A 26,896-nucleotide genomic window follows, 5' to 3' on the forward strand; every position below is an offset into this window, starting at 1 on the left:
AAGTTTGATTCCCACAATGCATTGCATTTGATCGCAGGACCATGATTTGGGCCCTGAGGGAATATGTGCCTGATATGTTTAGGCAAAGAAAACTTGATTTTTGCCGACAAAAAAACACCCATATAGGCCTACCAGTATTATTGTTGACTAGTACCGAGTTTTTAGATCAGTAACAATGGCAACCATGGTACATGGCAAACCTAGACAAGTCACCACCTGTGCAAGAGCTAACATAATCAAGTTTACTGCCCCCCCCCCCAATTTGTTTAAAGAGCACTGACCATTTTAATTTGTTAACTCATAATTTGTTTACAACTCAGTTTACATACAGAAAGTAGAAAACAAATGTAATTTACAATCATTTGAAAAACACTGTTTAGTTTCATAGATGTCAACTCATGACAAACATATAATCGTCAGACCCCCTAAAGCTACGCGGTCCTTTTTCTACGCATTTACCTTCAATTTGTGTGTGACAACGTGCGCGTGTATGCTTGCAAGCGTTACCTGCGCAGATAATGGAGGGTCGAGGATACACCTCCATATAGTTATTTCCATGGTAACTAGTGATCAAGCTCGCAAAGGTTCCAATTTGATATCCCCTCATCTGAACTGGGGCATTCCCTAGGCGTGCATACATAAATGGACATTGTATTCCTTATCCTAGACTGTCTGAATAAATGGTAATTGATTTAATTGTGAAATTGTTTACCTCACAAAAGGGTCTGTAAACAAGGCAAAGTTTCATGCCAAGTTTCATGCCAAGTTTCATCACAGAGAATTGATCCAAAAAGTACCTTCAAGACGAATTTTGTAAAGGTTATATCTCAGTGATTCATTATCCAATTTTGAAAATTAAAACGGCTATGAGCTCAGATTTACTTTAGGCCTACTATACTGGACTGTCAATTGACACCAAAATATGTGGCTTCCAAAACCTTTATAATAAGCTCTGGCAGGAGCTTCTACATGTCACTTGCTGGTCGGTCAGTCTGTCTGTCCTGAAAATTGACCAAAAGAATGGTGTTCCATGTGTGCCATTGGCATCATATTTTTCCGCGTCGCATTTTTTTGGCTCTGGCAGGGATCAGTTTGAGCGATTTCATGCAAGACTTTCATGCAAGGTTTTTGCAACATGACCAGAACTTATTATGCACTCGCACAAGTTTGTTAAAAAAGGCAGCACTATTTTACCATGAACCGGTCCCCAATTGTTTTCGCTCTTGTACCGGCACTGCACTGAACATGAGCAACATTTGGATGTTTTTGTGACCAGTGTGTCAGAACTTTGTCCATCTAGGGGGCCTAATAGTACCTGTCTCAGGGATGTCTGAAGTTCCAGAGGTAGGGCCTAAACAAAGAATAGCAATCCTTAAACCAACTAGGCAGTTCTCTAACTTGTTAAAAAGGCTTTTATGGGTAGATGCTTTAATCCAATAATCACTTAACTACAGCTGGCAGGGGAAGATTAAGCTGGCTATTGTTCATCCTGTTGGCCACTGGGCTGTTAATCCTTTGGTGACATTGACTAATTCTTAATGAGTCTGTGGGCTTGGCTCAGTGACCTCTCTGCATTAAGCCAATATTCGTGATTGTAGCTCAGCCCATTTAAAAAGCTCAGACACTGGAAAACCTTGGGGAACCTAGGGAACTGGAGGTTGGATAAGGAAGTCCTCCCTTTAAGCGCTCTCCCTTTAAACATGTTAAACCACCAAGCCACACATTTGCTTTGGTTCGATGGGGTAATTTAATATCTCATAATGTGTACTTGTTTAAATTATGACCATGCACAGATCAAGGAAGTACAGGAACAAGAGCAGAAAAAAGCAGGACCGTTTCACAGTAGGCCCTACTTTAAGTTTAAATACAAAATGGTTTATGAACGATTAGCCTTTAGAACAGTAAAAAATGTGTCGGCTTAAGAGAGCTTACAGAAACGGGGCCTGTAAGTGTAAAGGTCTACACAATCACCAAAGTACTACTAGGGCCTAGGTAGGCCTAGACCTAGCTCTACTGAGTGGAGCGTTGAATTACGGGTACCCCTCCATACAAACGTTTGTATGGAGGGGTACCCGTAATTCAACGCTCCACTCAGTAGAGCTAGCCTAGACCCGTGAACGTGGCTAAGGACAGGCCTAGTCCGAGTAACTTCAACCCTACAAATTGCCTTTTTTAAACATTCGGACATGGTCTGGCACTACAAACAATCAGTTTTTAACATTCAGACCATGTCTGAATGTTAAAAAAAAGGCGAAATTTGTAGGGTCCATGTTGGAACTTACGCTCAGCAATGCGAGAGGGCGCTCGTGCCGCCAGCGAGAGGGCGCTGTTCAGCATGCAGCTGCTTTCGCGCCAGCTTTCCCCGCTGCCATGTTGAGGAATTCCCAATTCGTCCTCAAAATCATTCAATATTTGTATGTCCTAAACGGGGCCATCGTTGACTGACTGGGTAAGATACTTATTGTAATAGTTATAGCAAATCGTAGTCACTTTGGGGAACAGAACAGATCCATGAAACTCGTATTTTAGGGACTTTAATTGCATGTTTATTTTACCGATGGGCTACTTTACTCTTCACTATATGGTTCAGGTATTGGGGGCGATATGGTGGATTTGTCACGTGTTTAATCATGTTAAAGTATCAGGGGGGATTATAAGGGGTTAAATGATAATTCAATCAGAGAACCATCGATCTGGGTTATATTCCTCAGTTTAATAGGGGTTCCTAATATTACAGTCAAGAGGGCATTTTATAACTTAACTGGGTCCATGTCTCCATTTTAATCATAAGAAGTTACAGGTTTGAATTATAACTGTTGTTTATTGTTTACTTCATTAACAGCATAAGCAAGCAAGTAAGTGACACGGTGAACTGTAGGCACCACCATCAACAACTGTCTGTTGTTATCAGCTATTCTCTTGTGTGCATCTGGAAGAGTTTATAATAAATTCAGAAGGTGTACTGTTCAGTGAATACCATCTGGTGTCTCAGTCTTCATTGTCATCCCATCTTAATATCAGCCAGCAGTAACACCCCCCGAGTACACACCCACTAGATCGCAAGTGCCTAACCGGACTTGTCAGAGACGTCATGCCCAAATAAGTCCCAACCGCTGTTAACTCTACAAAATTTGGTCCTTCGAGCCGGATTATTTGGACAACCTGACTGTCTCTGTGATAGATCGTCATGTCGTTGGTGTCTACCAGTGCCCCCGTGGATCAAGCAGTCGTTTCAACGGCACCATTTGGAACCACCGCAGTCGTGGATGGTGATTCCGCAGCAATCAGTACCTTGCCGCTGACGCCTGGTCTACCCCTCCTCCAAAGCTCTGTCAGCCACCTACATGATGACGCTTCTCACCTTGCGCGACCTATGGATTCGAGAAGACCAACTCCATCACGTAGTGGTAGGAGTTCAAGGTCAGTCACCTCACGCTCCCCATCAGAACTTGCACGACAGTTGGCTGAGCAGCAGTCTCGTCAAAAGCTTCTGGTGCTGGCTAGAGCAGCCGAGAACGAACGAGCAAGGATTCGTCGAGAGGCAATTCAGCGTGAAGCAAGCCAAAGGTTAGCCAGTCTCGAAGATGAAGAGCATATGCGTCAAATTGACTTCGAGCTCAGGAAGGCAGAAAGCCAGCTTGAATCCGATTTGCTCCTTCAGGAACTCGAGACACAGGATACAGACCTCCAGCAGAGGGAACTTCTTGAGAGTAACCGTAGGAGCAGAACTTTGAACTGGGTTAATGACAGTGTAGCTTCTGATCGTGACCATTCTGAGGCTGTAGGCGATGATACCCCCAACATTGAGCCCATTTTAGCAACATCTGGTGAACCCGTAAGTATGAGTTTCAGTGGATCAGTTCAATCAAATCATGGTTCAGTGACTAAAGTGGGGGGTACGGTTACCGATTTCCTTGGGATAACTTCCTCAACAGCTATGCCGAGATTGCATCCAGCGAGCTATACCCTTGCTTGCCCACCAGCATCCGTCACGCTGGTGCAGCGCGCGTCGAATTCCGCATATCTGTATGGCGATGTAGGGGCAGCGAATACTAACTTCAGGTCAGTGCCTTCGGTACTTAATCCAATGTCAGTCCCTTTCACTCCTACTGTTGTAGTTACCTCAGTCTCTCCACAGCCTGCTGTAGATGGGCGGCTTCCCAGTGTCCTACCGAGTGCCAAGTTGGGGATCATCTCATCACCCGCCAATTCCCAGATGCCAGGAGGTGAGAATGATCATCGTAACCCGGCCCTGCCGGCAGGTAACAAGTTGCCAAGGTCACCGGAACACTCACAGCAGGATGAGTCTGGTTGTATTAAACCAGCTAATCCCAACCTGAGTGATTCGAGTCGTGCTGGCACCCCATCTAAAAATGACTGTGATTGCATTTGCAGAAAGAACGACCACGAGTCCAGCATGGTCTCCACTTCCCAAGCCAGATCAAGTCCAGCTCCGGTTCCAAGTGTTCCTGCACCACTTACCTATGGGTATGGTATGCTGAGGGACAGTCTACCGAAGCTCGACATTCCCAAGTTCAACGACGAGCACAATGTGAAACAATATGTCACCTTCAGGTCTCTTTGGGACAGTATCATGAACAGATCAGAGTGTGGTTTACCAGAGGCTACCAAATTCGCTTATTTGCGTGGTCATCTGGGTGGGCGTCCCTTGGCGATTGCAGATAGAAATCTTGTCCTCGGGGACGACGCTTATTCGACAACGATGAAGCAATTCCAGAAGGTGTTTGGAGAACCAGGAAGGGTTGTTCAAGGTTTGCTGAGCCAGCTGGAAACGTATTCCCAACTTTCAAACAGTGATTGGGCAGGCTTGCGAGATTTTTCCGATGAGGTTGCCACGATGATTCAGACGTCCAAGAAATTGGGCTTTGAGGTGGAGCTCAGGCACCATAAGTATGCTGTAGAGTTAGCAAGTAAACTCCCAGCACGGCTGCATACAGATTTTTTGTCGAAGATGTGGCATCGAGATCGTGGATTGACGTACACCGTAGAGCATCTCAGTGAATGGCTGGAAAGGAAGAGTGGTCCCGTTGGGCTTATTCTTTTGGAGAAGTCACAGAAGGTCAAGTCAAGTAAGGGTTCAGTCCAAAAGCAACAATATGGCAACAGTCACCGACAACCACCAAGAAAACCTGCATTTGGTGCTCCGCCGTCTGCGGGGACATACGTAGCCAAGACAAACTCACCCCAGCCAGATAGAGCTAAGATTGGTAGCAATGGGTCAGCAGACTGGGCGGCCAAGAGGGCAACATGTCTGTTCTGCCAGGTCAGTGAATCAGGCCATTATCTGGAGACGTGTGACAGATTCCTCAAGTTGAATCTGGAGCAAAAGATGAAGTGGCTGAAAGAAAATGACAGATGCTTCAAGTGTGGCAAGAAACATGGAAAAGATTGCCAATTCCCTAAAAGGTGCAAGGAGTGTGAGGGTGATCACCGAAGCAGCCTACATGATGTGGCTACGAAGTCAGCTGCAAAACCAAAGGGTGCTGCGCTCTGCACAGGGGTTGGTACTAAAACCCTGAGTCTTGACTATGAACGGGATGTCTTAATAAAGACAGTTCCACTCACTCTGTATGGACCGGAGGGGGAGTTAAACACCTTTGGGGTACTTGATGAGTGTGCAGAGAGAACCATGATTGTCCCTTGGGCTGCAAAAATGTTGAACATTCCAGGGAAGGAAGAAACTCTAAGAGTTGAGACTGTCATGGGAGACACCAACTGGGCAGGCAAATGTGTTGACTTTGCAGTGTCAGCCCGAGGAGATCCCGGCCAGCAGTTCCTGATCACATGTGCGTTCACCGCCGACAACATTCAGTTGACTGACTACAGTGTTTCAGCTGACAGGTTGCAATCCAAGTGGCCACATCTGAGGATCTGCCTCTGTTCTCTGCGGATCGAGTAAAACCAGCAGTGTTAATCGGGGCTGACAACATTGAGTTGACCCTCTCCACTGAAGTACGCACTGGGCCCAAGATGAGGTCCCCAGTAGCAGTGAACACACTCTTCGGCTGGACGGTTCAGGGCAGACAGGGTTTGCAGTATTCCGGAACCATTCCTGAGAGCAAGCAAATTTTGTTCACTGCGTGTCAAGACCCAGAGCACCAGCTCCACCGTATGATGGATCGGTTCATGACCATCGATAAGTTGCCACATGTCAACACAAAGGAGGTAACCCGCTCCAAGGAGGACAAACTTGCAATCAAAATTCTTGAGGAAAACACAGAACGTGTGAAGGTAGATGGGGTTCAACGCCTTCAAACGCCATTGCTGAAGAAGTCAGGGAGAGAACTTCCATCCGGTACCCCAGAATCTGTTCGTGCATTGGCACGCTCCCACCGGAGGAAGATGATAGCCAACCCAGCCATGGCCGAATATTGTCGGACATATATGCAGAAGTTGAGAGACCAAGGACATGTTCAATGCCTCGGCCCAGTGGAGGACTTGACGCCTGATGCACTGCAGGGGTGGTACATACCATATCATGTCGTCTACAGCAGCGGCAAACATCGGTTGGTTTTCAACTGCTCTTTCACTTTTGCTGGCCAGAATTTGAATGAGGTGTTGTTGGCAGGTCCAACACTGGGTCCATCATTGTTGGAAGTACTCCTGCGTTTCAGACAACGAAGAGTGGCAGTCTCTGGGGATATAACTGCCATGTTTCATCAGATCAGGTTGTCCCCTTCTGAACGACGGGCATTCAGGTTCTTGTGGTGGGATGAAGCCTCAGAAAAATGGGTAGTTGTTGAATGGGTGGTCTTGCCATTTGGTGCTGCCTGCAGCCCGTGTTGTGCAACGTTTGCTCTGCAAAAGCATGCCAGGGATTTCAACCAACAGTACCCTCTTGTTCGGGACACAATCGAACAAGAAACCTATGTTGACAACCAGCTGGCGAGTAGGGATACTGTCGAGCAAGCCAGGAACCTGGTCAACAGTACACGCCAGTGCCTGCAGGAAGCTGGCTTCCAGATGGTAAAGTACGCCAGTAGCCATACAGAAGCAGTCGAGCACTTGCCACAAGAGGCCCGATCTGATCGTCATGTTCGGTCCCTCTCCCTAGATCAGTGGGATGGGGATCCGGAACCAGCATTAGGACTTCACTGGGATTGCAGAAGTGATGAGTTATATCACCCAGCCAAACTTCCTCAGCTTGGACCGCTCACCAAGCGAACTGCGCTCAGGTTGCTAGCGAGTCAGTTTGAACCCCTTGGTGACATTGCCCCTTTCACGGCCAGGGCAAAGTTGATTGTTCAGGAGTTATGGATGTCCAAACTCGATTGGGATGAAGAGGTGACTAGTGTAGATATCCAAAACAGGTGGCAAGAATGGTGTTCAGAACTACAACATATTCCTTTGGTTCGGCTTCCGCGTTGCTACACTCCGTTTCAGGTTGACACTGGCAGTGCAAAAAGGAGTCTCCATGTGTTCTGTGATGCCTCTGAGAAACTCTATGGCGCAGTTGCCTACTTACGCTCTACAGACGAAGGAGGAGATGGAACCAGCTATGGTGCAGAAACTCTCCAAGTACAAGGTTCGCTTTCGATTTAACCCTCCTAACGCTCCCCATTTTGGTGGAACTTGGGAGCGAGAAGTTCGTTCTGTGAAGGGGGCTCTACGGGCTGTGCTGCAAGACCGTACAGTTTTTGAGCCTGTACTACATACCCTCTTAGTCGAAGTCGAAGGTATGATGAACTCCAAACCATTAGGTTATGCCTCCACAGATATTGCTGATGCCGATCCAGTCACCCCCAACATGTTGTTGATGGGGCGGCGGGACCCTGCCTTACCAATGGTTCTGTATGATGAGTCTGATTTAAGGGGACGACGCAGTTGGCGTCACAGTCAGATTTTGGCCGACCAGTTTTGGCGTCAATTCATTCGTTCCTACCTGCCTGCCATGCAAGTACGCCAAAAGTGGCAACAGGAAGTAGGAAATCTTGCAGTTGGAGAAGTTGTAATGATCGTTGATCCCCAGCTCACTAGGTCCCAATGGCCAGTTGGTAAAGTTTCTGAACTACTCCCATCCAGTGACGACCGCGTCAGGGCTGTTCGTGTTAAGGTAGGTGGTCGTGAGTATGAGCGTCCAGTAGCCCGACTAGTCAGATTGGGTAAACATGAACCCGGAGTCCTGCCCAACGCAGCCAACATAGTGCTCACACAGTGCAGGGTTCCCTTCAGACTGGTACCCTAGGTGAGCCCGCAAAAGGTAAAGTTAGTGTGTTTTTTTGTATTTGTTCTTCCAGTTTAACTTTTCAGGCATTCGTCCAAAGTTCCTGTTAGTAACAGTTCCTGTTGGTAAGTATTAATTCGAATTTCCTTAGTAAATTCGAGGGCGGCCGTGTTGGAACTTACGCTCAGCAATGCGAGAGGGCGCTCGTGCCGCCAGCGAGAGGGCGCTGTTCAGCATGCAGCTGCTTTCGCGCCAGCTTTCCCCGCTGCCATGTTGAGGAATTCCCAATTCGTCCTCAAAATCATTCAATATTTGTATGTCCTAAACGGGGCCATCGTTGACTGACTGGGTAAGATACTTATTGTAATAGTTATAGCAAATCGTAGTCACTTTGGGGAACAGAACAGATCCATGAAACTCGTATTTTAGGGACTTTAATTGCATGTTTATTTTACCGATGGGCTACTTTACTCTTCACTATATGGTTCAGGTATTGGGGGCGATATGGTGGATTTGTCACGTGTTTAATCATGTTAAAGTATCAGGGGGGATTATAAGGGGTTAAATGATAATTCAATCAGAGAACCATCGATCTGGGTTATATTCCTCAGTTTAATAGGGGTTCCTAATATTACAGTCAAGAGGGCATTTTATAACTTAACTGGGTCCATGTCTCCATTTTAATCATAAGAAGTTACAGGTTTGAATTATAACTGTTGTTTATTGTTTACTTCATTAACAGCATAAGCAAGCAAGTAAGTGACACGGTGAACTGTAGGCACCACCATCAACAACTGTCTGTTGTTATCAGCTATTCTCTTGTGTGCATCTGGAAGAGTTTATAATAAATTCAGAAGGTGTACTGTTCAGTGAATACCATCTGGTGTCTCAGTCTTCATTGTCATCCCATCTTAATATCAGCCAGCAGTAACACCCCCCGAGTACACACCCACTAGATCGCAAGTGCCTAACCGGACTTGTCAGAGACGTCATGCCCAAATAAGTCCCAACCGCTGTTAACTCTACAGTCCAAGTAACTCGGACTATTAGGCTACAAAAAAAACGTAGTGGCCATTGCAAAAACACCATTGCAAATCTATATAACTGCACTCCAACCTGAGCGCTTTTGATGATTATGATATGAGATGGTTAAGCTAGATGTTGTGCGCGCACGACCGCCGCAACAGAGTGAAATGTGTTTCCATCATGATAAACCTACCTTGGCGAATACCAGTTGCTTCGGTGCGGCACTTTGGTCTAAATCCATCATTTCTTCGAGTCGCAACGAGCATACTTGGCAGGATTATTATTCCAAAGTCCCCGTTTTGTCATCACATATATCCCCAAAATATTCCATGAAATGGGCGTAAGGCTGGCTTGAAAGACTCACATGAAAACAATTCTCTAAAGAGACATGATCCAGAGGCAAAGTGCATGTACGGCACGCTTGTTGATAGACTAGATCACTAGATATAGACCGACCGAATAATTTTGCAGTTTTTTCGTCTGCAACTTAACTAGCGAGCGCTCGCGAAAACGATCTCACGTAAATTCACGACCGTCGACCGCAAGCAAGTGGCTACCGTACCAGAAGAGGGCGCTATGCAAATTCGCGGATGGCCTAAAAACAAGGATCCTAGACCGCTTTCATGCTCCTTCGCTACGCTCATCCGCTTTTTTTCCCATCCAAGATAAGATCAAAATAGTAATCCTTATCTTTAGGACACCTCTATTTTTACGAGTTCTGTTCAAAACTGACTTTTGCAGATGACTGGCCAGTACCAAAGTGACTTTTGCAGGCTAAAGCAGTCTTTTTTCTTCAGATAAACTCATGTTAGTTGTCATTTTCAAAGCATACAACGCCACGCACTTCCCTTGGCATAAATACAAGCGAAATCATTATATCGTTTGATCCACTACATATAACCACGTATAGGAATTTTGCCAATAGGTAAATCACTTACTTGTTAGGCTTCCTGTGAATTTACGCGAGTGTTGGATCAGTCATTGTCAAGATCTCAGCTGTTTTGGTGAGTCTTTTAACCTTATATAGGAACGGGGTCCTTAAATAAGGATTAGGCCTACCTACCATCAAAATATTACGCAAGACATACATTTTGTGCAAGAACAACAAAAATACCTTCGAAGACCGAAAATGCGTTCGACACCAATTTCATGCAAGACCAAAATATTCGCTTGTTAAATTTTCTTAAAAAACAAAAATTCATGCAAGAGCAACATTTTATTCTTTGGTCGTGAATTAAATAATTTTCATTCTGGTCTTGCGTGAATTTTGGTTTTGAAACGTGTTGAATACAATTTTGGTCTTGAATGAAAATTGTGGCCGTATATGTGATCTTGAATTACTTATTGTTCCTGCACGTTTTGGTCTTGCATAATATTTTGATTAATATCTTTGAGGAAAAAAATTGGTCTTGGGCAGTGAACAGTGGAGGGGGGGGGGGGGGGGGGGGGGGAAGGCACCAGCATATTATGGGGCGGCACCAAGGGCAAACCCCAAGGAAAATTTCCCCAAATTCCCAGGTGCTGCAAATTCGAAAAGCGGGGCGGTGGGGGACCTCTTTTTACGCTAGAGAACGCTCTTTTTTTCTCACCAATATATTAACTTCTCCATATTATGTAGGGTCAATCAAAGGGGGATAGAATCGATACAAATATAGTCAACTTCACTCCTCTTCTGTTTCATAAATCAAACAGATACTTTACAAAAACGCTTCCTTGGCAAGCGGGACACTTCAGGGTTTTTTTGTGGGGAGCACCTGGGGGGGGGGGCCCACTGGGAATGTGTGGGCGGACGTTTATTCGTTATTTCGTATTTGAATTGCAACATACAAATACCTGCAGAAAAAGTTGTCCACAAAAGAGTCTGAATGTTTTCTTTCCATTTGTTTTAATTATTTATTTTAATGATACAATTGTTTACAAGTAATTATGAAATTATAGGTAGTAATTTACCAATTTTCTCTGTAACTTTCAGCATAAATACATGACAAATATGAATATTAGTGTGTGACAATCTGTTATCTGTATATCAAATGTGAGTAATTACGGAAAGGAAACCGGATTTTTAATTTAATCCAGGTCCTTCCCTCATTAATTAATAAGTTAACTAGTAAAAACAAAAACTTTAATCTAATGGAACAATGCCCACATGCGTGTGTATAAACAATTAGTGTTTTAGCCAGTTAAATATGAACACGAACTACGCTATACAAAACTTAATCTCTCCTGAAATACATTCAAGAATTTCAATGCACAGTTGACGAATCTCTACCCTTTAAAGCTATTTGAAAACATACTTTAAAAGCTTTGAGTATATACGTATAAATTAAGGTTTATCTTCCTGCTGAACTAAGTGACAATGGAAATCTCAAAACAACTAATACGACAACAATGCACAAATAACAGTATGCTTGCCCACACCAAAACATCACCACAAATTGGCGGTCTCTTAAATAAGGCTGGAAATCAAGTACAGGGTTTTCCCCCAGAATATGTGGCGACTACATGTATTTCAAACGTGACAAGGTAAAATTGGTCAAATCGGAGTGGAGCCACTTTAAAGTATAAAATATGCTCTTTTCAAGGTTTTTGCAAAAGTCAGTTCTTAAATCATCATTAGAAATGGCACTGAATTTCATAGGATTCTGAAAGTTCAGCATTAAATCACTAAAAAAAACAAATATTGGTAGTCATTTCAGAATTTTCAAAAGGTCACGGAAAAGTTAACTGCATTTTCAAGCTTTTGAAATTTCACTTGATTTGCATACAAAGATGCAGTGGATTTGTGTGCACCACTTTTGTTGTAATGAAAAATTGAATTGATAGAGTGTGATAATGTGAATACATCACAGACCCTACATCTGTATGAGTCAAAACACCTATCACAGTATTATATGTTCCATGTTACTGTGTGCAAAACAATGCATCCAAAAATACAAGTCCGGGACTACGTTTGCAAGGCTGCACTGTGAAAAGCTAAGTATTTTCCATTTTTTTTAACCCCCTATCCCCGCCGATCTTTTTGTACCTAAATTCACAATAGCACATTGTACATGACCACAAATCTTGAATACAATATTACCTTTAATAAGTAAAAAAAAAAGTAAATCAAATATGGAAGCCTTTTTTGAAATAAGTATTAAAATAGCACAAAAACTTGTTTAAGGCACGTTCTTCATGTGTATTTCTGTACGCATAATTAATTATAACCCCATGCAGAGCTTTTGTTCAGCCCTCAAAACCAAAAAATTGTTTGAACTGTCAACTAGAAACTGAAATAAAGTGCATATCAAAATGGAAAAAAAACAAAACAAAACAAAACAGCTGCCTACAAGTGAATCCAAAAATGAAAAATTCCTAACTTAAGCACTAGTTAAACACATGTATAAGCTCTAGCACTTTTGTTGGTAAAAGTTATTGGATTGGTTTTATACCTGATTTGTTTACAAATCAAACAAAAACTCTTGTGCCATTTTGGGCTAAACTTGATCTAATGGGCCTCGTTGTTTAAAAGACTAAATGCATAGAGAAGAACAGACTACATAATATATTGTACAAAAATATAAGATGCTTGGAGAAATGCAGGCAGCACCATGAAGTGTGTTTAGGGCAACCCCATCCAACGATATATCTTACACTACATTGCGTTATGAATAACCTTGCATGATATTTGAGCTATGTGTGTTCTTATTGCAGAATGGCTGAGTACAGTATAAGACTCATTCTCCATAGTCCGATGACTGACGGCAAAACAGGAGTTGGACAATGGACACTATGTTGCATTCTTGGAACCAGACATGAGAAGGGCCCATTTCTGAAAACCTGATTCCAGTTTCAACTCCTTGTCAATTCCTGGGCCAGTTTTTCTTGTCTTGTCATATCAAACAAGATCAAGTAAAAACAACCACCAGGGCTTGAAAGCAGGAAGTCAAAATCTGAGCCTAAAGCCAAGGCTTCAAAATGACCTTTAGAACGAGACACAATAATTTCTGTGCCCCACCCCCTCCCAAAGATGGACATATCGTCCGTGTTCCTGTTTTCGAGGAATCCTGTTTTCGGGGTTTGACCTAGTAGCTATGCACACACACAGATTCGTACCACACAACCAGCTGATCTGTTGCAAGTGCAGTATGTGTTCCACTGCCAGCCCAAAAAATTTGGAAACTGAAGGCGATATCGGTGTTTTTCTCTTGCTTGAAATAAATCCTTACATCCTCGAAAACCGGTACATCGAGGATACGTGTATTCTCTGACAACTGTGATTCTAAAACAAAGACTTTTTCCCAGTGAGCACACAACCGCAACTGATTGCCACACGTATGTAACTAATGAAATCTTAACCAAGTAAGTTCAATTATTGGCAAACAACACATAAACCCATTACTCCGTGTACTGCCCCAAACCGCCTTACCTATAACTCCATATACCATCCCAAATCGCCCCAGCACTCTATGGTTTCATAGATTCATCAGGGAACATATACAATGTCATACACTGAATACAATATAAATACAATGTAGTACAATGTAATACAGTGTAATACAAAACCTCATGGGTTATTCAGTAAAGTGCAAGGTCACATGACTATCATGGTCAAAAGATGGCATTTTGGTCCCATTATTAGCACTGGGCACTGCAAGGGTTACATAGTCCTAAAACTGAAAAACTTTATCTCAGGAAAAAAGAGTAAAATGTATACATTGTAGAACAGTTTTGGATGCAGTGTTACAGCGTGACACTGCAACATCCCTTGACATAATATTGTATGTATTTTCAATGTACTTTCTTGCATTCAATTAACATAAAATCAAGGCACTCGTTGTGTATGTTCGTCTGGCATTGGAATTTGAGGTAGAAACTACTTCTAGGCAGAGTGAATTGCTCTTTTTTTTTAGATACATGTACAAAATAATTATCAACAATTCATAATTCGATGTCTGTAATTCACGGCCATGATTTTCTCAAGAATGTGTGCATCAATCGTCCAAGCAATTCCTCAAATGCTTCAGGAAGATACGCAGTGCTTCATGCAATCACCTGCAGCCGATTTCACAAAAAAGTGCACAGCTTGCGCCATGTGTAAGACCTACGCAACAAATTTGTTGCGCAGCTGCGCGATAAACTTGCGATCGATTTCACATAAACTTTGCGTAGCTGCGCAACGTTTTAAATAATCTAATAATCTTGGACAAGGATAATAACAGTATTTACGTGAAATCTGCCAGTAGTGAAATACTGCGACACTTACGCAATAAATTGTGGCGCAAGCGGAGTTGCACCATTGCGTCAAGTTTCGTGAAATTGGCTGCTGCTGTACTCAAATTTAACTAATCGTCCTTAAAAACTTCAAAATCCAAGCATTTGGAGTTACAGAGCAGAATTCGGGCAAGTCAAACCCAGCCATTTGTGTGTCTAAACATAGGGGCTTAAGGTAACCCGACACCATTTGCAAACATTCAAAACAGGAACTGTCAAAATATTGTGAAATATCCTACCTGATTGTAGGTAGATAATAGTATCAAGCATCCTTCAAATCATTACACCTGGTATGCTGTCATTTTTCAAGAAAAGAGTAATTACCATCATTTTCTCACATGGCGCTTTTAACAGAATCCTACAATTTTTGCAAATGGTGTCCATTATCTTGATTGTCCCTTAATAGAAGGTAAAAGAAGGTGCTATGGGGTGCCTGCTTAATGGTCAATGTGATGGGTACTGGAGGGTTCAATGAGGCTCCAAAACAGAAAGGTCTTGCGAGTTGAAAATCCATGGCATGAAACGACTGAGAATATTTTTGCGATTCATACTCCTGGGTGAAGAGAGATAAGTGGGGGTGAAGTAGCTTGCCAAGGATGCAACATATGATCAGCAGCTGGATTCGAACCACTGACCCTCTGATCATGAGTCACAAACCTCAACCACTAGGCAATATTGATTCTCTTCTCAGGTGTTTTTGAGGTCGGAGGCGTGTGGAGATCCATCAGCAATTCCCTGTGCGGACAATTCTGTTCAATTAGGTTCGTGCGTGCACCATCGGTCGGACTTCCACTTGGCAGATCAATCGGTGAGAGTTGTCTGAGATTTCCAGAGTTCATTCAGTCGTGGAAGCACCCTTCTGCATGTAACAAGACACACCAAATCAAATCTAACATTTAACATTTTGATATTACATTACAACTGAATGGACACTGTGGCTTAATGAGGGAATAAACATGTGCTTGGCTGGTTTTAAACAAGTACGATCAAAACCGGCTAGGGGCCTGGTCACGGATAGTGGACCGGGCAGAAGGTGAGGGTCATTATCTGCGACCAGGCTCCCAGCCGGTTTTAAATGTACTTGTTTAAAACCAGCCAAGCACATTTTTATTCCCATTCATAAATACCTTTCCGTCAAAAAGTCAAAACAAGACAAAAACTCTAAAATTTCTGATTTTGTGCAACAATATTTCTTCATGTTTTGTGAAACACCTCTCTGGCCATGGTAAGTGTCTATGTCTATGGTAAGTGCCTCACTGGCCTAGTGCTATAAATCTCCTTATATGGAAATTGGAAGACAGGGCGCATACTGCGTGATGTAGCGAAGGACGCAGCGGTGTTTTACCGGCCGTATAAAACCACCCACGTGATGGGGTCTCAACCAACAGGAATTGGTAAACTCATTTATGAATACTTTGTATATGTTGAGCCACTTTGTTTTTAATTTCGTCTAGTTAAGGCGATAAGTTCCATAGTTAAATAGTTCAGTCCCGAACAAAAGTGTGCAGAGCATTTGGACATCGCAAATGCAATGTCTGACTGCACGACTGACCTAATGTATATGGCCACCTTTGAGGAGGGTGTTGCTTACGTTTCACTGGAATACTCATGGGTAGACATTCATTGTTATATAATTATATACTCTGTCATGATTGGAAAATCTAACTTGTAAATCTTCTTTTAACGATCTCCTGATTTTTAGTGCAGTACCAGTATGTATAGAAATTACTTGCATTGGCATGTCAAATGATGTGTAACCAGTACACTGCACTGTGGGCAATTCCATGCAAAAGTGACCATGTGTCATTCTGTTACTGACCTGATTATTATTCGTAATTCATAAACAAAAGACATTTTCAAAACATTTCCACTTTCATATTTGGAAATACTTCTTTTTGTTTTTGAATTACGAATAATAATGAGGTCAGAAACGGAATGACCCATGTCCACTTGTGCATGAAATTCCCTTTGTAGAACAAATCACTGGTGCAGTCGACCCCATCAAGAAAGAGGAAATTAATAACAACAATGGAAGGCCTTTGTCAGAGTGACTTTGAATAGCTTGTGACTTGACTTGAGACTGGATGAATTGTGACAGGCTTGTGATGGCTTCAACTGTGTAAAACCGCAATCTCAGTATAGAAATGCATTTAAACAGGCGTAATTGTTTTTGTTGAACCCGTCTCTATCCCCCCCCCCCCCCTTCCCGACAAGCAAAATTTCTCACCTTGAGTTTGGCAGCTGTCTGGGTCCCATCGGAACCCGTCCGTCTCCTTGATCCTTTCCCTGCTGAGTCACTTCGTTCTAGATTGAAAAAATAAACAAACATAGCACCTCTTAGCGTCTCATAATACACCACACAACAGTGATTTTAGTTCAAATAGGTCTCTCTCAAATGACGTCACTTCCTACAGATTGGGAGTCAAATTTTTATTTCCTGAAAGCGCATCGGCTGCACCGTATTTCAAAGAAATTTTGAGCAACAAGCACGTGTTTAGAACATTTGGGGTGGGGGGGGGGGTAGAAATATTCTCAGTCTTCTCATGTCATGGAAACCGGAGGTAAATTCCAGCTTGATGAGCCATTTGGCTCGGAACGGACTTTACTTCTCAATATTCTTACCTCTCTTAAGGAAAGGCAGCCATGATCTGAGCTTGACGTCTTGCTTTGCATCTCCGCTGCCTTGTGGGGGGTTGTGCTGGCTGCTGCTGCCCTCTGCCCCAGACATCTCCTGTATCTGGTCCTGGGCTGCCTGGCCCTCCCCGCTGGTCCGGACAATCTCCACCTGGTGCTGTAACTCCTCAAGGGCCAGCATCAGCTGCTTGATGTGCTCCTCCTGGGACTGGTGCTGGCCCTCCAGGAAGACGTTCTGCTCTATCGCTTTGGTCCGTTGCTGTGGGGGAGGGAGGGGGAATAACAGTCAGCCTTGTAATCAAGTCCTTTATGATTCCATCTCAAGTTCAAGTAACAGGGGATGAACAATAACAAACTCATGTCTTTGCCACGGTTCATTTGAATAGCTTGTAATTTGGCTTACGGCCTTGATAACTTGTGATGAACTGGTGAAGACTTGTTTTGAACTCACTACAACACCCATAACAGTGTGTCAAGACTAATAAAACCTATATGACTTTTATTTTTAAAAGGGGTTTAAACACCTTCGTTTGGGGACGCTGATTCATAACAGGTCCATATTTTGCATTGGACTCCCCGCAAAAGCACTTCTTCAATATTAATGGTTTCTTATTGGGTAGAAAACACAATTGGGTAGAAAACACAATAGAATAGACCCCATAAGGAAGTCTTTAGAAATCTATCTGCCCCATAAGGGAACGCAATAAAGTTTGAGATTTCAATAGGAACAAAGGAAAACAAGTGAAGGGAAACAAAGGTCTTCCCCATAAGTATATGTGTGAAAGGCTGGGTGCGTACATGCTGTGTGTTGTAACCAAGTGGCTCTAATGCAGTGGCATAAACTAGGGTCAAACTTCTGAGGGGGCACCTGGGGGTGCACAACTTTTTCAAGGGGGGGGGGGGGGACTGAAGGCAAGTAATACATTTTTTTGCTCAATTCAACAGGGGGAAGGGTTGCGGTGGCATGGACATCTGCTGGGGGGACCAACCCCAAACACCCCCCTCCCCCTAATAACGCCACTGCTCTAATGAGGTGTACACATAAACCAAGGTCACAGCTGCAACAATTTCCATCCGACTTAAAACAGCTTTCCGACTGACTAATCATGCAGTGGGCAGGAACCTGCACTGTGGCATTAAAAAGGTGGACTTGTTGTTGCAACTGCGCACAGTGAGCAGGGCCTAGTGGATCGGTCTACCTTAAGAACATCTGGAGAGATTGGTTTCTCATTACCTTTTCAGCCTCTTCTAGAGCTGCTGTGAGTTGGTTTATCTCGTTATTGATGCACTGTAACTCAGCCTCGCGAAATCTCAACAACACCTACAAGAGTTCAAAAATAAGAAAAGAGGTGGATATTCCAACATCTAAGAAGCTGCATCACAAAACATAAAGCTTAATATTACTTCACATTTTCTGTTTTTAGAAAAGAATATTGGTTTTTCAACAAAGCTTTAGAAATCAACCACCTTTGTCTCACATTTGATTTAAAGACTAAAACTTTGCTGTTTTGCTTTATTATCGTGCTTCCGTTTGATTAGTCCTGATTTGATTGACTCCAAAACACAAACTTACCCCCCCCCCAACAAAATTTAAAATACCCAATAATAATAACAACTGCTTAACATGCAAAGTACATGCCAGCAGAGAACAGGTGAAAGCAAGTTACATTATATGACCTTTTGGTCAGTTAACAAATCATGTTCTTCTGCACTTTAGCACATCTGTGTTCTTAGCAGCTCTATGGATAATGCTATCTGGACTGCAGACAGGGCAATCCCCTAAAATTGACCAGATCCCTCCAATCCCCCACCCTCCCTACCACTCCCCCACCCTCCCTACCACTCCCCCACCCTCCCTACCACTCCCCCACCCTCCCTACCACTCCCCCACCCTCCCTACCACTCCCCCACCCTCCCTACCACTCCCCCACCCTCCCTACCACTCCCAAGCAACAAGCCATTGGCCAAGGCACTTTGTTACTCATTGCCTCTCCCCACCCAGGAGAAAATGGGTAACTGCAAGGGCAGAGATGGTTATTGTGGTTGGTTTTAGCTGCTTTGTGCTGAAATGGCATTATCGAGCTGTATACTCCCCAGGGAGCTGAGATTGTCTTTGGAATGTTTCATTGGCCCAATGAGCAGGGTAATGATAATGTAGCATTTTGAGCACCAAAACTGGTGGATACGTGCACTTTATATATACGCATTACAGTTATTATTATCACACCAACCTGCAAGGGATTCTTCTCATTGTCATTGCCATCCACTCCCCAGTCATCCTGCCCGCCTTCCTCCTCCTCCCCATCATTGCCAGCCCCGCCCCCTCTCTGCTCCTTGAGTGCCGCCATGTCCTCTGCCTTCTGTCCGACCAGTAGCCGAACCTGTGCCTTCCAGGATTCCATCTCCCGCCGCGTCTCGACCAGGCCCTTCTCCAGGGTCTCCACCTGCTTCTTCAGGGTGGCGTTGTTGGCGCAGACATGGGTGAACTTGTCCGAGATGATCTTCCACTCTTGGTCCATCTTGGTAATTACCTCCCTGATTTGGAACGAGGGACATAAAGTCACCTTCTTAATGTAAGAGTTCATCCACCCGTAAGAATGCCCATGACAAATCATGCATTGTGCAGTGTTGAAATCGAATCCATCACAAGTCCGTAACAACTCTAGTCACATGACAAGTCCAGTCACAAATCCAGTCACAAGCAACATGGGATGAACAATGACAAAGGAACACTTTTGTCACAGTTCAATGGAACAGCTTGGGACTTGACTTGAGACTGGATGAATTATGATTGACTTGCGATGGACTTGTGAGGGCTATTGAGGACAAATACAACACCGGCATTGAGTAAGGCTGTGAAATTTTAAACATTTAAACATTCAAATGATCTTGAAAAAGAGAAACAGTTTAATAAGCTTCTAAACATTCACACAAAGCCTTCATAATGAAATGTGGACTGACCATTTTTGAACAAAGATTCCTGAATTAATCTTTTTTGCACAAAAGAAACTTGACATCACATCTTTTCAGACCGACAATAGTGCTGGGCAAATTTCAACAACCTATATGTCTCGTTTGCGAATGACAGTAGTCCACACTAAATTGACAGACATAAGAAAGATTCAAAGCATCACACTAAACAAATAGAATCATTGAAGGTATCTTAGATTTGCACATATGACACGACAATATAAACAAATATTGTGATGATACAAATTACAAAAAGTAGCAAGTACACAAAAGAGACGACCATATTTGGTGAAGTACTTTGTCATGCACAGTTAAAGTTCACTTCATTCTTTGGTTCACATTTTCAAGAATGAAAAAGGAAAAAAATATATAGTGCATTACTATTTTACAAATCGTGCAACATTTGAACTCGTCAGACTTTCAAACTTCTTTTCAACGTTTCAAACTGACCTGACAGCACAATCGTGCAAGTCGACCTAATAAAGTTGTGAGCAAGAAAACAATCCAACGAAAGGTTGAAAAAAGTCATCCAACAGAAAACATTCAAATGTTAGTCACGTTGTTGGGAACAAATCAACAAACCACTGTTCATCAAAAATTCGAAGAAATTCAAACCACAGACACATTGTAACGGAACCATGTACATTTTCATTGTTTCCACTATTATCTTTAAAACTGTTTTTTATTTATTTTTTTTCAACCGGTCAACGTTTGGGCACAAAGAACATTGTAAAACCATCATCCTACAAGGTTCTTAAAAAGTTATCAAAAAAACTTCTCTCAGCTAAAATAGCAAATTTTCCATTTCTGTCTACAAGACATGACTTCTTCCCTTAAAGGGAAGATACAACATTTGCAAACATCAAAAAACGAAATGATCAAATTATCACGAAATAGGTTACTGAATTGTTGGGGACAGACATTCTAAAGCATCCTTTAAAATCGTGGCTCCTGGTGTGCTGACATTTTGAAGAAAAACTTTATTTTTCCAACGCTGGTCGGCCGACCAGCGTTGGAGAAAACTGGCTTTTTCCAACAACTGTTTCTAATTTTTCATATTTAGTTATTCTGACTTTTCTTTGAAATTGATTGCACACCTATGAAGGGGTACAAGCCTGCTAGACTGATTCTCTGACCTTACAATTCCCCAAAGTGAATTAATTGCTCCGTTTCATCTTAAGTGGGGTCAGGGAACCAGACTACAAGAACATGATAGGTTTTCTTGGTTTTTCCAGCATTTACAAGCCCAAAACGTGAAACAAGTCAGTTTAACAATATTTTCTCTAACATACTAATCCTCCAAATCTATTTGTTTCTGAAAATTCCAGCAAAAGCAAATGTTGTACATTCCCTTTAAACTGATTTCTCATTCGATATATCTTAATCTTTAACTGTATTTCTGCAACTGTGAATGATTTACTTTATGAAGGAAAATGTATGCATCACTTATCAGTGTGTACCTACAGGGTTCAATCGTATGACATTTAAGTACCACGTGAACATCTGGTTTCCCTGTGATAGGCCGCTATGCAGTAGGCAAGCATTTGGTTAGCAACCACGTCGTGCGTTGCATTGTAAGATAGATAGATAGTAGGAGTTATTTTTACATTAAATAACCGCGAATTCATTATCAAACGTCCAAATGGTCACTATCTGTGCTGTGTACAGTTGTCACAATCATGCCGACCCAGCACTGGGTGTTGGCTCCACGTTTTTTCTCGGTTTTTGCCATCCATTACAGTTCGAAGGCTTGCATACTACCTACTACGCGTTACACTATACGATCTTTGCCTACTACAATGGCGACGCAGTCTGTCCAGTACCTGAATGTAGGCTAGGTCGCGAGAGAACCCTACACTCATACATGTATATGGTTGGCAGATGTACACTGAAGTACATTTGAATTCTTCTATAGACAAATCTGGCAGCAGCCATTTTCTGCAATGGCGCAAGGCTCGCGCGATTCGCGCTCAGGTATCACACACGCACTCTGGGCTCCTTTGACCAATAGGAATACCAAAATGCGCGTGCACCTCGTCTTTAAGAACGCATGCAGTATGCGCGTGAGCCTGACACCACTGTAGTAAAAACTTCTAATTCTGGTCGCCGGATTCCACTATAGGAGGGACATAAACAAACGACTTGTTACCAGTCCTCTCACCTGTGCCGTTTCATGACCACTTCCACATCATTGGAGACATTCTGTTGCATATCTGCCCGCTGCTGTTCCAGCTCATGCTTGTGGGCTTTGTGCAGAGCCGTTATGCCTGGGGAGTAAGCAAGCACCAGCAAAAGGTCACCGATCAGGTCAAAGGTCAGAGGTCAAACGGTCAAAGTTCAAAATCTAAAAAAAAAATGTTTCACTTCGTATTTAGTACATTAAGTATATTATGATGTGGGAAAAAATGGCAAACAAAACTGCTAAATGACATGCCTAACATATTCAATATTGAATCAGATGAATTGTTGTCAACTACTGGACAAAAACCTCATACACTGGAGCATTTGTTATTTAAAAATTACAAAAAAAATCTCAATCCTCCACCAAAGGTTGTTTATGCAGTTCTGCGTGTGCCTCCAAGAAGATGTAAAACAAGTACTTGGTGCAGAGAGACTGAGAACAGGGAGAGATATGTGACACACCTTAAAAAATCTACCCAAGTCTACCTGCGTCTTCAGGACCCATCTGTGTAGTGTTAATGTTCAATAACTACAGATCACCATAGAAGAAAATGACCCAGGACAAAAATGGCAATCCTTTTTTGGAAGATAAGAAAGTTGGCAATATTCACTCAAACTGCTTCAGAATGAGTATCTACAGTAGAGAGAAAACTACCAGGAAAATTAAGGGTGTAAAAGCAAGCGAGAGTGAAAGTGCTGATAACGCAGCAACGCTGTTGTCACTCCTAAAGGTTGACAACTGACTGTGTAGCACAGTATGCTTGGTGCTTTCCCAGAACCTGCCACAAGAAACTACACCGATTTGTCCAAGTAGATCACCAACTACAATGTGAAGAAAGTTGGGTTTTCTGTTGTGTGAAGTAAGTTGTTAGGAGGACCTAACTTCTGATCCAAGCAATAGCTTTAATTCACGGGCGGAACGTTACAAGAAAACCATCCAAAAACCAACATACACAAAAAAACCAGAGGGAATAGCAAAGAGAAAGCAAGAGTGTGGAAATAATTTTTTATTGAAAAGGACTAACAAAGACAGTATTTTCCCTTCTAAATTACTAGGGGGAAAAAGGTAGATTTGTACTCTAACCTGCACAGCCGACAAGTCTTCACTATATAATGCACAACAAAAACTACTAATATAGCAACTTTCACAATACATGTAATCACAACAGTAACCAAAGAAGAGGAGTCAAGTTCTGCCAAGAAGGTGCTTTTTAATACTAAGAACACACAAAGCTGTATCAATCTATACACAAACCAGAAAGACCACTTTTAAGAATGTGCTTTTAGAATTAATCAATATGTTGGCAAACTAGAAACGACTTTTTTCTGAATGCTCGTTTAGTTTTTCTTCTGTGCAGGGATCACGTGTGACCGCACACAGCAAAAAAAATGTTAGTTTCCTTAGCGCCCCATCGCGTGCACCACAGAGAGCAGCATCTCAGTGTATAAAACTACTCAGCTGGACTAGAAGGATGACCATTCACAACAGCTGAAGCTGGCAAAGGCGAACAAAACAAAATAAAGGCAAAGGATTTTGAACAGCAGGGAGTGTCTGTCAACAAACCGGTGGCACGTTTGGATGGCTTGGCGAACTTTTTCTCTTTCTTCGAGGGAGGCAGGAGGGGTGGGGTACCCCCCTTTGGGACGATCTGACGCAGCATCTGTCGCTCTCTCTCCAACTCCTCACGGTGGGCGTCCTTCAGCATCGCAATGGCTGAACGGTGAGCATTATTGGGAGTGTTTAGTGAAGGGCGAAGATTCAAGGGTTTAAGAAATGATTTTTGGAAATGGAAATCATGCTGTAATGAACACCAAGTCTAGTGAAAAAAAAAGCTACATCTAAAAGTAGACCTGTTTCAAAAACACTGAAAAGACTTCTGATACAAGTTGAATCGAAAAAGAAATACATGTATGGCCCAATTTTATAGAGCTCCTAAGAAGAAAGTTTTGCTTGGAAAATTTATATCAGCTGAGAACCGGTGACAATCAATATACCTTGCATAATGTTTTGGCTGGTACTCTGTTTTTGTCAAGCAAATACTTTCTGCGCTTGGCAAATTTCTGTGCTTAGTAGTCTTGGTCCAAGACTGGGTTTGTTTTTTACTCCCCTTATACAGCCAGTCCGTAACAAGCGAAGTCACTATCAACAAGATTAATCACATTCAGTCTTGGCAATGATGGCAGCGCTACCTAGGAAATTTCCCAGCATACCTCATGCGCGCTGTATTCACGCTAATGCACGCGTGTGAGGTATGCTCAGAATTTCCTGGGTAGCCTGCCAATATTGCCAAGTCTGGATTCGATTGATCTTGTTGATAGAGAACTCCACTGCCGCAGCAACTTAACCGCATTTGTCACAGGACTAACTGCAAAATAGGGGAATAAAAATTCAAATCCAGTCTTGGACTAAGACTACATCCTGCGCAGCTTCACAAAATCCCCCCCCCCCCCTCATGGAAATGAGAGGTTTCATTGCTTAGGGCAGGATAAGCAAATAATTGACAAAGACTTACTGATTGAGGTAGCTTTTCTCTCTTCCTCTAGCTCCGTTTCTTTTTCTTCTTCCAGCGCCTTGATCTCCTGGTTGTGAGATCGCCTCATCTCTTCCAGGATCTCCCGGTGAGATTTCTCCTGGAGAACCAGGTCGCCATTGTTCCTTGTCTGTTGTCGGAGGGGTGTTTGGAGGTGATAAGGGGAACCGCAGAGAGGGCAGGGGAAAAGAGATGCAGAGGGAAGAGTTTTAATGACAGGGGATTGATATTGCAAGGTGGAGAGGAGCGGGGATTGGAAGGGTGTAGGGTGTGTGTTTTACGGGAGAGTAAAAGGGTGGTTGCAAGTAGAGAAAAAAGACGATATTTCAGAGATTAAAAGCACAAGAATGAGAATGGAATTCCAGAGATTAAAAGCACAAGAATGGGAATGGAATTCCATGAATTAAGGAACATAAGAAGGGGGAAATGGTGGAGGGGTAGATGTTGAAGATGACAAACATTTTGTGAGGATGGTTGAGGAAATTTCACACAGAAAAATAAAGGTGACAACAAGATAAATATAAGGAAAAAGAGTTTCGAGTTTCAAGAGGATATCGAAGTTAAGCATTTAAGGGTTGGAAAGTCAGACGGGCACAAGGCAACACAGAGAAGCACGCGGGAGTGGACAAGGAATTAAATTAATGAAAGAAGCCAACAAACAAGTCGCGAAGAAAAAGTAGAAGACGAGCAGCACGAATGGAGATTTCCAGATCAAGGGGGTAAAATGGAGGTGAGACAGGACGGTCAGTGTGGTGGAAAAAAACAAAGGTCAGCGTGGTGGAGGGATAAACAAACAGGAATATGTCATGTGTTCAGGGAGAATGGGAATCAGGAGGCAAAGAGAAAAATACAGATGTGAAAATGTCCATGAACCCGGAACCAAGGAGGAAAAAGGGGAGGGAAACAGAGACAACGATTAGTATAATCTGCAATGGAGTGAGTGATCGGTGAAACAGCCAACCAAACCCCAAATCTAAGTGGTTGACAAAATGTTCATTTTAAAACAAGAAAAGAAAGAATTTACGAGTACAAAACGTTTGCAACAATCACTGTATGTTTACAGTATGCTGTAATCATTTCTTCTTCTATTCTATTGCATCATATCAAAATGCCTAGGGAGTTAGGGTTAATGAGGTTTGCAATAAATGCCGGCTACAAACCAACATGATTTGGATAAATAATTTCATGGACAAAAATAAAAAAGTTTGGGGTTGGTCGACTGTTTCCCCGCAAACTATAACATTCCAGGCAGATCAGAATGCACTTGCACATACAAGTTACTTGAAAATGGCATTGTGCATTACATCGGCAAATTATGTAAGCTGCAAAAACAGGTTAAGGCAAAACAAAATAATACATACTTTCAAATGAATTAAACAAAATAAAATTCACATTTCAGTTTGGGTCACAGTTAGCTGTGTCAAACACACTTAACATACATGACATTTCAAATAAGCAGGTTATTTCCTTTGAGAAGTCATATACTACAAGCAACCAAAACAATTTTAAATTTCAGGGGAAACGGAAGCAAAATAACAAGATTTGGACAACAATTTGTCAAGAGCAGAAAATATTTGACATCGTTTCACTGGATCAACTTTTGCTCAGTTATTCTGTGCATGAATTCAACTGGTGCAAAAACTGAAATATCTACATGGGTGCAAAAAGCAACAGCTATTTCAAGCCTCATATTGCTGTTCATAAGAACTTTTTCCCCCTACTAATTTCTTGTTTTACCCCAGCTATTTTTGAATGATTTTTGTTCTTCATGTACAGCAGCATATGTCATGGCTGTCTGTAGTCAAAATTTTGCTTCAGTACTTTGTGGATAAAATATTTTAATCCTTGCATGCTCTTTCGATTTTCAAAAATATGCAGGGTTGCACTACAAGTATTTTCTTTCTGTCACTTTCGAATATGTACATGTATCAAGGCTTTCAGTTCCCTGTACCACACTGTGTGTCAACCTACATGCATGCATCATCCTGAGTGTCAACCTGTGCATCACCCTGTATGTGTAAGGCTGTGTGTGTCACCCTGTGTGTCATCATGTGTGTCATTCTTTGTGTCACCCCGAGTGTCAGTCAGTGAGTCACCTTGTGTGTGTCAACCTGTG

The 26,896-nt window shown here is 42.6% G+C and overlaps 2 protein-coding genes across 4 annotated transcripts in view; both read right to left on the reverse strand.

Moving 5' to 3' along the window:
- LOC119734997 (regulator of G-protein signaling 9-like) overlaps nucleotides 1–9,700 on the reverse strand; it is a 67,291-nt gene extending 57,591 nt beyond the window's left edge. For both annotated transcript variants that reach the window (XM_038208667.1, XM_038208666.1), the window contains exon 1: nucleotides 9,405–9,700. In XM_038208667.1, the coding sequence (XP_038064595.1) occupies nucleotides 9,405–9,455 (51 nt within the window). In that variant the 5' untranslated portion in view covers nucleotides 9,456–9,700. The remainder of the gene's footprint in view (nucleotides 1–9,404) is intronic.
- Nucleotides 9,701–12,019: 2,319 nt separating this feature from the next.
- The window catches only part of LOC119734996 (protein outspread-like), a 45,680-nt gene continuing 30,803 nt past the window's right edge, over nucleotides 12,020–26,896 (reverse strand). For both annotated transcript variants that reach the window (XM_038208665.1, XM_038208664.1), the window contains exons 10-16: nucleotides 24,763–24,910; nucleotides 22,230–22,335; nucleotides 19,330–19,633; nucleotides 18,333–18,419; nucleotides 17,087–17,357; nucleotides 16,692–16,768; nucleotides 12,020–15,323 (exon numbers count right to left, since the gene is read on the reverse strand). In XM_038208665.1, the coding sequence (XP_038064593.1) occupies nucleotides 15,300–15,323; nucleotides 16,692–16,768; nucleotides 17,087–17,357; nucleotides 18,333–18,419; nucleotides 19,330–19,633; nucleotides 22,230–22,335; nucleotides 24,763–24,910 (1,017 nt within the window). In that variant the 3' untranslated portion in view covers nucleotides 12,020–15,299. The remainder of the gene's footprint in view (nucleotides 15,324–16,691; nucleotides 16,769–17,086; nucleotides 17,358–18,332; nucleotides 18,420–19,329; nucleotides 19,634–22,229; nucleotides 22,336–24,762; nucleotides 24,911–26,896) is intronic.

Source organism: Patiria miniata, unplaced genomic scaffold (assembly GCF_015706575.1).
Source record: "Patiria miniata isolate m_02_andy unplaced genomic scaffold, ASM1570657v1 HiC_scaffold_28, whole genome shotgun sequence".
In the NCBI taxonomy this organism is placed as follows: Eukaryota; Metazoa; Echinodermata; class Asteroidea; order Valvatida; family Asterinidae; genus Patiria; species Patiria miniata.